The sequence below is a fragment of the Oryzias latipes genome, chromosome 5 (genome assembly GCF_002234675.1).
Source record: "Oryzias latipes chromosome 5, ASM223467v1".
In the NCBI taxonomy this organism is placed as follows: Eukaryota; Metazoa; Chordata; class Actinopteri; order Beloniformes; family Adrianichthyidae; genus Oryzias; species Oryzias latipes.
The window spans coordinates 13,830,883-13,842,824 of NC_019863.2; the positions used below are offsets into that span (position 1 = coordinate 13,830,883).

At 36.9% G+C, this 11,942-nt stretch overlaps 1 protein-coding gene across 1 annotated transcript; it reads right to left on the reverse strand.

Annotated features, from left to right (window-relative positions):
- Nucleotides 1-830: 830 nt before the first annotated feature.
- rab22a (RAB22A, member RAS oncogene family) lies at nt 831-11,885 on the reverse strand. Its single transcript, XM_004068808.4, has 7 exons — nt 11,568-11,885; nt 9,601-9,680; nt 8,579-8,660; nt 4,940-5,011; nt 4,748-4,854; nt 4,353-4,462; nt 831-3,555 (listed from the first exon to the last, which is right to left on the reverse strand). Exons 1-7 carry the CDS (start codon nt 11,601-11,603, stop codon nt 3,458-3,460), a joined length of 585 nt encoding a protein of 194 aa, XP_004068856.1. The 5' UTR covers nt 11,604-11,885; the 3' UTR covers nt 831-3,457.
- Between the last annotated feature and the right edge of the window lie 57 nt (nt 11,886-11,942).

The following is an 11,942-nucleotide window of genomic DNA, read 5'->3' on the forward strand; positions in this document are numbered from 1 at the left end:
TGTTAGGATTTACTTTAAAGAATAAAACAATTTGAATGCAACGTGTGTGGGACTCATACTTCCAGAAACTGATGAATAATTTAAAAGATCATTTTATGACCAGTTGATTTTCAGTTGTCTGATTTTTTTCATACCTTTCAACATGTTTACTTGTGCTGATTAGGAGTATAACGATTCATTTCACAAACTATTTAATTTATACCATAATATTCCAAATAGAACATCCTACCATCGTCATGTCTTTGCAAAATTCAGTGTTTCCACACATTGGACTGAAATGACTTGATCATCTTTTGCTGCCATCACGTGTGCATTTTCTTCGCTGTGATCATGGTACTTGGTCGTTTTTTAAGTTAAAGTAAAATCAACCTACAATGCCTGAATCCAAATGGTATTTTCGATTATTATTAATTTATTTCATTTTGAAGCAATTTTGTAATGGTATAGGCCAATTTGATTCAGTGAACTTGCTAGTTCCCACACTGGATAGTGGGAATATAAATCAGTTCATAAATAAAGTCGATTGATTGCCCCTAGTGCTGATAATTTTATTTTTTAACAAATGTTTGTGTTTAAATTAAATGTGAAGCTTCGGAATATGTCTATTCATAGTGAGTAAATCAGATGTAAATTTTTTACCAAATATATATAAAAAAAGCACCAAACTACTATCCAATAAACAAAGCGTCTTAGAAAGGAATGTCAGTTCATTAAGTAGCCTTAATGATAAAACTAGTTGTAGTGGAAACTCCCTCTAATACATTATAATGCCATTTTTGGATATAGCCATGCAGTGAGCTGCCAGAACAAAACAATACAATTACAACATCCCCAGAGAACAATTCTCTTTATGAGCATTTTCAGTCAGACAGCATTCTTTCATTCTTGTGTGACACACCAAGCATTCGGCGTATTTGTCAGTTTTATTAGTAACCAACAAACAATTCCCTTTTTACACATTTGGATTATTGAACAAGAGCTCTCACGCATTTTGTCCCAAGAGTTGTACAACAGTAAAATGCCACAAATAATACAATGCTAACTGTTTTACAACAAATGGTGAACAGATATACTGCGCTCAGACACAAGTAAATAGGAGTATTTCATTCATTTGTGTGTGAGCTGGTGCCATATAACTCCACAATAAAAGATACATAATATAGATGAAACACATTGCCTGGGCCAGCCCAAGACAGTTTTTAATACAAAACCAAAATAAGGAACATTATTGATATAGTCTTTAATTTCCAGACATATTCAGGTTTTATATCACAATTTCATGCAATTAGCATTTCAGCATAACATTAACCTTAAAAATTAATTAATTAGTGGGTGGGTAAACAGCTTTGGCATGACAGCTTTCATATAAAAAAAAGGAACGTGAGCAAAACCTGGCACAACATATGAAGACTTAAAATGCTATGACATTTTATAAGACCCCTCCATAGTGTGATTTTTAGAACACAACAGGCAGCAACATTCATAATATGGGTCAAAATTTCCCCAGTAAGAAGTATGAGGACATTTTCCCTTTTAAACTGAATGAAATTGCAATAAAGACTGGCAAGAGCTGAAAGCAAAGATGACTAAAATGTTAGAGACAGTTTACTCTGAAAATAATCAAAGAACAAGACAGATGTCTCATTCTCAATCTATTTACTCAACTACAACTGAAAGAAAGAGTTATTAAGTCTGCATTAGGTGCATTCAACATTGAAAAATCCTTTGACAGAGTCAGAGGGAATGAGACCATATGTTTGATATAACTAATGAAATACACTCTACTTTTTGTCTTGTTTGTAAAAAATAAAAAAGGAATTTGAAAATCCGAAAGACAGGGATAAAATAACAGACATAATTAGTGAGTTTTGAATCCCGCCATAATGTGCTGCCTGTCCCCAATTGGGCCAACTCTGAACAGCTTCATGAAAACCATGTCCAGGAATTTAAATACTCTGGAAAAGTGGAAAAACTCTTATGCATTACGCCACAATTAGAACCAAGCTCAAGGTCCGATTGTTGACGCATAAAACATAAAAGCGGGGGGGGGGGGGGGGGGGGGGGGGGATTAATAGGGCGACTCTGGAACAGAGAATCAAATTAATTCAGAGCAGAATAGTGACCAAAGTTCAGCAGGGGGTCAACAGCCCCATGGCTGCTATAAAACTTCTGCTAACCTGATATACATGAGAAAAAAAAATAGAAATGTATGATCTGACAGTTTTCATCTCATCACTAGGTATGAAAGCTGGTACTGATTAGGTGAAGTGGTGGTGAAGAGAAGATGGGACAATAAAAAACAAAAATTATCATTTAACTTGCTGTTTAGCATTCCAAGAAGCAGAGAAAGACTAAAAAGTGGGCAGCTCACCAGTGACCATTAAGCACTGACACGATTCTCTGTAAACCGTGTACAGCATGGAACATAGGAGTCGTTGTAATGCCTCTAGGGGCCGTTTACTGAACAGCAGACTGGTTGTTTCAAAAGGCTAATTCTGAGATTTAAGTTTACAATTTTAAGTTATTGTTTGATATTCAAAAGCCAAAAGTCAAAGCAACAAAAAGCTCAAAAATAAAGGGAACTTTAGAGACATCCCTTTTTTAGTGCAACATGATGATGAAAGACAGCACATTAAACACCAAAGATAAACTAGACAGCCCTTTTTTTTTCTTCTTCCAAAGTTGTATTTATCTCTCTGCTTCAGCTACATCTTTACTGAGCAAACATGGCAGAGGCACCAATACTACTAAATGCTGAGCTGTTCCCAGCATACAGAGGAAGTAATGTCCCACATACCTTTCATTTCTTCATCTTTTACTGGGCAATTGTTTCCCACAGCACAGAAACCCTAAGCTGATCAGAACTCACACCAACCGATTTAAACAAGGCGCTCAGGACAATCAGTCACGAGTGTAGCTGATAACATGCTTTTTTTAGTTTCTTGTAAAAAATAATAATAATACAAAACAAAAGAAAAGAGTTCATGCATTGATACTAAGGACAGTTTGCTCTTGAAGTCGATAATTCTTTAAGTGATACTTACCCATCAAAGTAAAATACAATAACTTAAGGGCTATCAAAATAACTGATTTGCTCTTTTCTGCTCAAAAATAGCAGATTTGTACAACTGTACAAGTACAAATGACCTCTCAATCCATGTATTACAAACTTAAAAATTCTAATCATACTTTGGCTATGATACAATTGCACAAGGCTTCTTTAGAAATGCATGCACTCATTGTTGCACAAAAATGTTTCTCCTGTCATCATGTTCGAGGTGATGGATGATGACCTATCTCCACTCAACGTCATAAAAACGTGTTTTCTGCAGCTGTCAGTCAGTCGCACTGCACCCAGCTGCTGGTTATTATGGGAGGTTTGAGAGTGAGTGGAGGTCCGAAGCACTGCGGGGAAGCAAAGGTCACATCTCGGGTCTTCTTAGGACAGTTCCCATCATCAGCAGCACGTCTTGCGAGACTCTGAAACCTGCCGTCCTAGTTTGATACTTTTCGCCGAGCTTCCCCCTGCTGCATCAACAACGGGAATGCGCTTGCCTGCAGGGACAAACATGCACTTTCAGGGTTTCAACTAGATTTTTCTTTTTTTTTTCAAATTTAAACTCTGGCTTTTAAGTTTTGTTCAATAGTTAAAATAAAACTTTGTATTTATTTTCTCTGTTCTTTATATCAATTATGTGCAGAGAGGTGCAAGAAATGTCTATACATGCAGAACAAAACACCCCCAAACCTCCATTTAAGCCTTTAGAATAAAAAAAAAGTGTATCCACTGAATCATATTTAGGTAATACAAATGTTATTTTATAAGAAGCAATACTTTGCATCAAAGTTTTAAAAAAGGAATCTGAGTAAATTCTTTCAATCTAGGAGTAACATCTGTGACTTGACATAAAAAGGTGACCTCTCTGTGCTGTTTCTGGGTTTTCTTCATTTCAAAGTCCTTCCTATCTCCTTTTATTTATTTTCAATTCAGACAGATAAAGAAGCCGGAATGCAGTTTTAAACCAAATTATGTGAATATTTCAAGCAAAAACAGAACTATTTGACACTAATAAAACCAGATTAAATGCTCCAGTGTACAACGCCATTAGCTTTTTGCTCCAAAAAGCATCAACCTGCGACTAACATGACTAAACTCATTTGCCTTAACATGCAGGCTATTTAACTGTCAAACAGCCATGAGAATAAATAGCAAGAACAAATCAATTTCATTATGATCTATTATTTAGGTGCTTTAAAAATGCACTACTAAAACGTTTTCTTCCTACCATTACCTTGACGGTAAGGTAAATCTGCTGATTCCAGCTGCTTAGAGTATTCAAAAACACACTCACTTATCTCTGTAAAGACCTCGTTGATGTTTATGGCATTCTTGGCACTGGTTTCCACAAAGATGGCATGGATGGACTCAGCATAGTCCTTGGCATCCTTTTCTGACACTTCCCTGTAAAACACACATCGAGGGCAATATTTTGAAAAATGTACAAAGGTTTCCCTGCCGGTGTGAAGTGGGGGATTTTACGTCGGTGTGGAATATAAACCTGGGAGACGGGTAATTGATGTGTGAGATAGTGATATAGCAACAAAAAACAGGAATCCACAGCATAACCTTACAAAATGTTTATCTTCACAACATGTTTCCATAAACACATATTTCTCAAGGAGTTATTGCTACGCTGCATGTTAGCATAGCTTATCATCACATGCTATAACCTCATCTGAGGCTTACCTGGCATCTGACAGGTCACATTTGTTGCCAGCAATGGCGACCACTATATTGGGAGGTCCGTGCTGGCGAAGCTCTTTGACCCAGTTCTTCAGTGTTTGGAAGGAGTCCTGGTACAGCGGGTAAACAATGAGCAGAAGTATCAACAGCATCTTCTGAGTACATATTTTTTGTAAAAGTACATTAGCAAATAACCTCTTTAGTGATGTCATATACAATGACGGCCGCTGCTGATCCTCTGTAGTACATCGGCGCCAGAGCACGAAACTTTTGGAAGATGAAGATGAGATGTTATTAGATAAACACTAAAAGAACAATAATAGTTCTGTATTCATTCTTCACCAGATTTTAACTTTGATTAAGGAGACGCCAGAAGCTACAATTGAAACTATACACGTCCTTTTTTTCCCTCATAGACATGAAATAAAAGTAAAACTTTCCTGTTTTAGGTCAATCAAAATTATTTCTATATGACACATGTCAGAATAATGAGACTAGCTTTTTTTAAAGACGATTTTTATGACTTTTATCATGACATTACTTTTCATTAGTATTTGGTACTATTGCCTTTAAACTGCAGTACTTGGGTCAAACGTCTTGGATATCCTTCCATAAGGCCCAGAACCGGCCCAGAACTGGTGAAACTGAGCCAAGTTTGTTGGTCGCCTTGCACGCACACGCCTTTTCAGCTCTGACCATACATGTTCAATGGGATTTAGATCCAGTGATGGCCACTCCAAAACAATGACTTTGTTATCCTTAACCCACTTTGTAACGAGTTTAGCGATATGCTTCAGGCCATTGTCCACTTGAAAGGTCCATTTGTGCCCAAGGTTCAACTTTCTGGCTGATGTCTTCAGATTTTGCCTCAATATTTCCACAAACTGTTCTTTCCTCGTGATGCCATCTGTTTTGTGAAGTGCACCAGACCCACCCAGCAGCAAAACAACCCCACAACATGATGCTACCTTAACCATGTTTTACAGTTGGGATGGTGTTCTGAGTCCTGCAGGATTCCCCCTCCTTCCTCCAAACATAACCATGGTTATTGTGGCCAGAAAGTTCAATTTTAGTTATGGCAGATCACAGGACATGTCTCCAAAAATGAAAGTCTTAATTCCTGTGTGCATTAGCACACTTTAATCTGGCTTTTCCATTTCTTTTGGAGTAGTGCCTTCTTCCTGGCAGAGTAGCCTTTCAGCCCATGTCTGTCCAGTACTCGTTTCTTGATAATGACACATTCTAACCATCTTCAGCCAGCATCTTCGCAACAACTTTTGCCTTCGGCATTGGGTCGTTCTGGACACATTGGACCAAAGTATGTTCATCTTTGGGACACAGCACCCATCTCCTTCCTGAGCGATATGACGGCTGGATGTTCCCATGATGTTTATATTTGCATAAAATTGTCTGAACAGATAAACGTGGCACCTTCAGGCATCTGGAAATTACACCCGAGGATAAACCAGACTTGTGCAAATCCACAATTGTCTTCCTACTATCGTGAGTGATTTCTTTTGACTGTCCCATGAGGTTTTACAAAAAAGCAAGTGTGTTCTAGAATGTTCTCTAATATATATCCACAGGTGTGTTTCTAATCAACTCAAATCCTGTCAATAAACCTATTAGAAGCTTCTAAAGAGATGACATCATCATCTGGGGTTTCCCAAATTGTATGTAAACTTGTTGGTGTATGTAAACTTCTGGTTTCAACTGTATTTAATTAGTTTAATGGTTCTGCTTGTAGTACAACTCGTTTTACGTTGTTTTGAATAAATGCCTAAATATAAATGTATTTGCTTAACCTGCATTGTTTCTTTGATCTCACATCATTTCTAGTAATTGGCATTGAGAGAAAAAAAGGCTAAAACTTTTTCTTGTGTTTTCAGACCCCGACTTTGTTCCAGTTACTTTTTTCCTAAACAAAAAAAGGTTACTGCATAACTCTCTTTAATATAAGAGCACAGCAATAAAGTTTTACTTCCAACAACATTAAATAGTTTTGTGGTTTTTCATGGATTGAGGCTCAACTATTACACTGGCACAGTTTTATAAAAACAAAACAAAACGCATTACTCGAAGTTTCATTAAACCTAAATTGAAAATAATTTGAACTGTAATAAACAAACAACAGAAATAAATTCTAAGACAAAAAACAGATGTTTTCAAAACTCCAGGGATGACCTTGGAAAGCTGGTTAATTGATAAAATGTGCAAGTGTCAAGTGCAAGACTTTAAATTCTTGCTTTTATATCAACAGCTCTGGAGAAAAAAGAAAAAAAGAAAAGAAAAAAACATCGCTTCCCATTTAGAATGACCCTGAATTCCTGCAAATTGTATTTTCCTTTTACAATAGGACGGAATAAACGATCCATCCGAGTGACAGTGTTATCCCAGGAAAGCCCACATTCCACATAATAACAGTTGTTACTGGCCCCAAGACTGCCAGCAAGAATCCAGCCCGGGATACTTGGCAGAGGCACTGAGGAGAGCACTGTCTGCTCAGTTGGCGAGCATGAGCCAGTCCTGTGTGGTCTATACTCGCCTCAGCCCAAAGAGCAATCGCAGCAAGGCCAGACATCTGGCCACAAAGAAACATTGAAAACTGCTCCTGGGATGACCCAGAGGAGCTGATTAATTGATATAAGCATGAGCTGGTTGTAATGAAAGAAAAAACTCCTGTTCCACATGCAGCAAGCGTCCATCTGCTTCTTTCATGTGATAAAGAGCAGTCAGACAGCGCAGCCCGGTGGGCTGCTGACAGTTGAGCTTGTACGTTCTCTTAAAACCTCATTTTGTTCTGACTTATGGGTTTGAGACAGTGGATGGCACCCAGATTTTCTCTATGTTATAGCTTAGATTTGTGTGTTTTTGTTTTTGCACAAAAAAAATGCAAACAAAAACATGCAGAGAGCCAATGTTAAAATTAAAAACAAAGAAATGTTAAAAGCAAAATAATTTGGGTTGAACACAGACAACTTTTTTTGTGGGAATAAAAAAACATTTTTAAGTGGCATAGAAGTCATTCCTTTCAGATAAGAAGCAAGCCGAATGAGAAATTCCGGTTTTACTTTGCTGTCCTTTTTTTAAAGAGTGCTGTGGAGAGGCAACTGCCAGGAAGGGTCAAACAAAGAAGGAAGGATGTGTCCCTTTAGCAACAGGACATCCTAAACAACAGCTCCAGACTGTACAAAAAAAAAAAAAAAAGAAAAAGTCAAAGGCAAGAAAGGAATGAGTAACATGGACAAAGGATTCTTATAAAGTGTGAGTCAAAAGAGAAAGTTGATTACTACACAATATCTGTCCGGGTGTTGGTGTGGATTTTACTTAAATAATTGTGGAGATGGTGCTAAAACATCAAAATGTGTTTTTTTTCCCCCATCTGTCAGATGGGAAATTATAGATTAGCACATAAGGCAACCACAGACTCACAATTTTTTTTCCTATGAATATAAAAAAGAGAAAGAAACAGAAAGAAGAAAGATTACTTAAATACTTAATCTTTTAAAAACACTACTAACTGTTTAAAGAACCTATAACTTAAGAGTTGAAAAAAAGAGACTCAATCATGAGCAAGCAGAGAAGTCGACAAACATAAAAAGCCTGAACTTGAAACTTAAACAGGAAGATATTGCCCCCTGTCTGAAGTACTCAGTACTTGCATGCTTAGAGTCTTCATAAGGTAGTGACTGACGTTCCAAGAGCTATTTTGCCTCCTGTAAAAGCAAGCAATAGAAATGATACGACTAAACAATCTGCTTTTATTTAACGTTTTTGTTGTCGAGTCACTGAAAATCAGAATTTGAGGCTACTGTATGAGTGTGGAATACAAACCCGCTCTTGTCCTGCAGTGTCCCAGATCAAGAACTTGTGCAGCTCGTTTTGGTATTGCACCGTTTTGGTCATGAAGGATGCCCTGGTGGAGAGGTAAAGCATCTTTAAGACCCTTCAGACTTAAATATGTATATTCAAAAAACAAAAAAACACTCTTGATTTCCTTTTAACTGCTAACGTTTACAAAAGAGCCTGATGTCATTTTGTCATTTGGAATTTCATTTAAACCACATCAGTCTTAAATTTTAATGACATGTGGAGCTGTAACCCTTATGCTATGGCACTTTAACATTGGGAGTGGGGTCATCTAGACCCCACCAGACAGTGTGCTAAACCTTTTTTCTTCAATGATTTGTGATCATCACTGGTGTCTATGGATTACATGAAATCCTCTTCACCTTTATCCACCTGTGTCATGCTAGGGGTAACACGTCAATGTAAGGATCGGGTCATCTGGACCCCATAGTATGGCACAAGGGTTTAAAAAAAAAGTAAATATTTCAACAAATAATAAAAGTATACCAAATATTTCAAACAGTAATATAAAAAAGGTTTGCATTTGTCAGATATATTCCTAATAAATGGTGTCATTATTATAATTTTATAGTAAATTTATTCCCTGATATGTAAACAATTATGTTCTGTCCCGTAGTTCCATATTGTGGGTTTGACCGGTCAGCAAAAAAAGGTGAAAAGTGTCAGAATAGTATTTAGGTGAAGTTTCCATAAATGCAGCTAAATGAAAGTGTGAACCAAATCAATGGTTGTTTTGTTTATTGGCTTGTGTAGTTGCAGAACCGCACAGCTAAGAAGAATTTATATATTTCTAAAAACATGACAAAACTCAAAAGGTTACTGAGAAAAGCTGCATTATAATTGTGATCTGTTTAACTAAAAACATCATAAAACTTAAAGATTAATGACATTTGTGACAAATGTGTAAAATGACATTTTTAAAGATTACAGCAACAAGAGACCAAAAATCAAAACAATCTTGAGGCTTGAAAACAGTAGACACTTACCCAATGGTTGGATTGATGTTTGGGTCAAAACTATCCTCCACAAATCTCCACACAATACTTGTTTTTCCAACTCCAGTGTCCTGCAGAGACAAAGAAAAAAACCAAACTATACAACTTTGGCATCTTCTTTCTCCGTCACTTGAAGGTTTTCCACGCTGAAGATCTGACAGGAACGTTGGCCTTGGTCTTCTAATGAAAACTCCTAATAAGTATGTGGCATTACTGGTTTCCCTGCATGCATTTGACTTCCTCCCTCAAATACATTCATGAAAGATTAAGAAGATTCTAAATTAGTTGTGCTTTGATGATAACCCGTTTAGTGTCCACCTTCATCTCCACAGCAAGCTGAGGAACCTGTCTCTGCATTCTTACTCCACTTCTTGTCCCTTCAAGCACTAAGGAAGTAGTCTGTAGTATAATACTATACATGCTGTTCCCTTTCTGATTATCATGAGTCATATTCCTACAATCCAACCAGATTGATCTCCATGAGGCAAGTTGCTAATTGAATTAAATTGACCTATATACACTCTTGTGGTAGTGTACTCCGTGAACTTGGGTGGGGGGGGTCACTGATGTGGACATGTCTCCAAAATATTGTTTCCCCACTTCAGTACAAAGCCAGGTCTCTACATTCCATCAATTTATCACTCTTTTTATCATGGTGTGTGTATGTATGTGTGTGTGTGTGTGTATGGGGGGGGGGGGGGGGGGGTTGTCGGCATTGTTTGTCGTGTCATTTTGTTTTTCAATTTGATTGTATTTTATGCAAAGCACTGAGTGACATGTGTTGTAAAAGTGCTACATAAATAAAGGTTGATTTGATTATTAAAATAAACGAAATAAATGGATTAAATTGATACTGGAAATGATCATTGGGATTAAGGCACATTAGGTTTATTTTACTATGACCAGGTATCATCACAGCAGACGACACGCATGTGATGGCAGCAAAAAATGATCAAGACATCGATCCAGTCCAATGTGTGGAAATAAATTGGAGTTTTGCAAAGACATGTGACCATAGAGTGTGATAGAATGTTCTAATAATGTTCAGTTTGTATTATTTTAATGTAGAAAAACAATAGTGGGCTGAACTTTATGAAAACTAAATGTGAATGGATTTGCCATTAATTCTTGTTTGGACACATGTTTAATTTATACTTGATTATGTTGCAAGAAACAAGGAATCTGGAAAACTTCACCTGTTCAGTGCCCAGGTATATATCTTATCACTGGTTGAATTTTTGGCTAAATATGTCCTGGATCGATTTTAGGTCAGTAGGGTTGTTCTAAATGAACACATATTAAATATGAATCGTATCGTTGATAAATGAATCTTTACACACTTAATCAAAACATGTCTATGAAGACTCTCATTCATCCATTTGGATAAGAAGTGAAACGTCTTCTAACTTTAAAAACCAAGTCCAGATGACAGCCCCTAAACCGACGACTTTACTTACTGATCAAAGCACAACCTGTTCAGTAAAATTTCAAAATAAGAGAGCAAAAATCCCTGACAACAAAACTGTCTGGGACAGTTGTAGGTCTTTGTACTTTTATTCAACGCGTACAATATGTTGCAATTATTCGATGAAAACCACTGACTCGTGTAAACTTCCAACTTTAGGCAACAAATAAAAACAAAAAAACATATTTAGGTCATGAAAATTCAGAAATCAACGTTAAAATAAAAAACCGGAACTTTGCCGAAGTTTTGAAAATGACATCCTTTAAACAAATTATGAATAACTCCCCATAAGAAGATGATGCTCTAAAAGTGTCGGTTTAAGTTGAGCAAGACAAAGGCCGATAAATCTATACAAACATTACAAGAATTAAGAGGTCGATTTACACAACGAGGAACTTAAGGCGTTCCCCTTTTGATTAACCGAGGCTCGTTTTAACACAATATGCAATAATCATTTTTGTTTATGTTTATCTAAAAATCAATAGCTACTTACCCCTAAGAGACACACTTTTAACTCTCTCAACGCCATATCAGTCTCCTCTTTCAGAGTGACTTTAGATGAAGATCATGGACAGTTTCTCTTCTGCTTGCTTGTTTATATCTTGAATTTTCTTGAGTGGGAATGATTACGAACAGTCTCGTTTCATGGTTGTCAATAGATGGATAATATACATCTCTGGGTTGTTATTAAAAGTATCTCAAAGGTCCTACAGCCCGTCATACAGGCATAATGTCGTTTACTGTAAGCATCCAGCTAGCTAACACAGCGAACCCTCCAAATTGCTCGGTCTCCATCTTGAACCTCGGCGTGTGGTCACGTGATTACATTGGCTCTTCTTTTTGTGTGTTTGTGTGTGTGTGAAGGTAC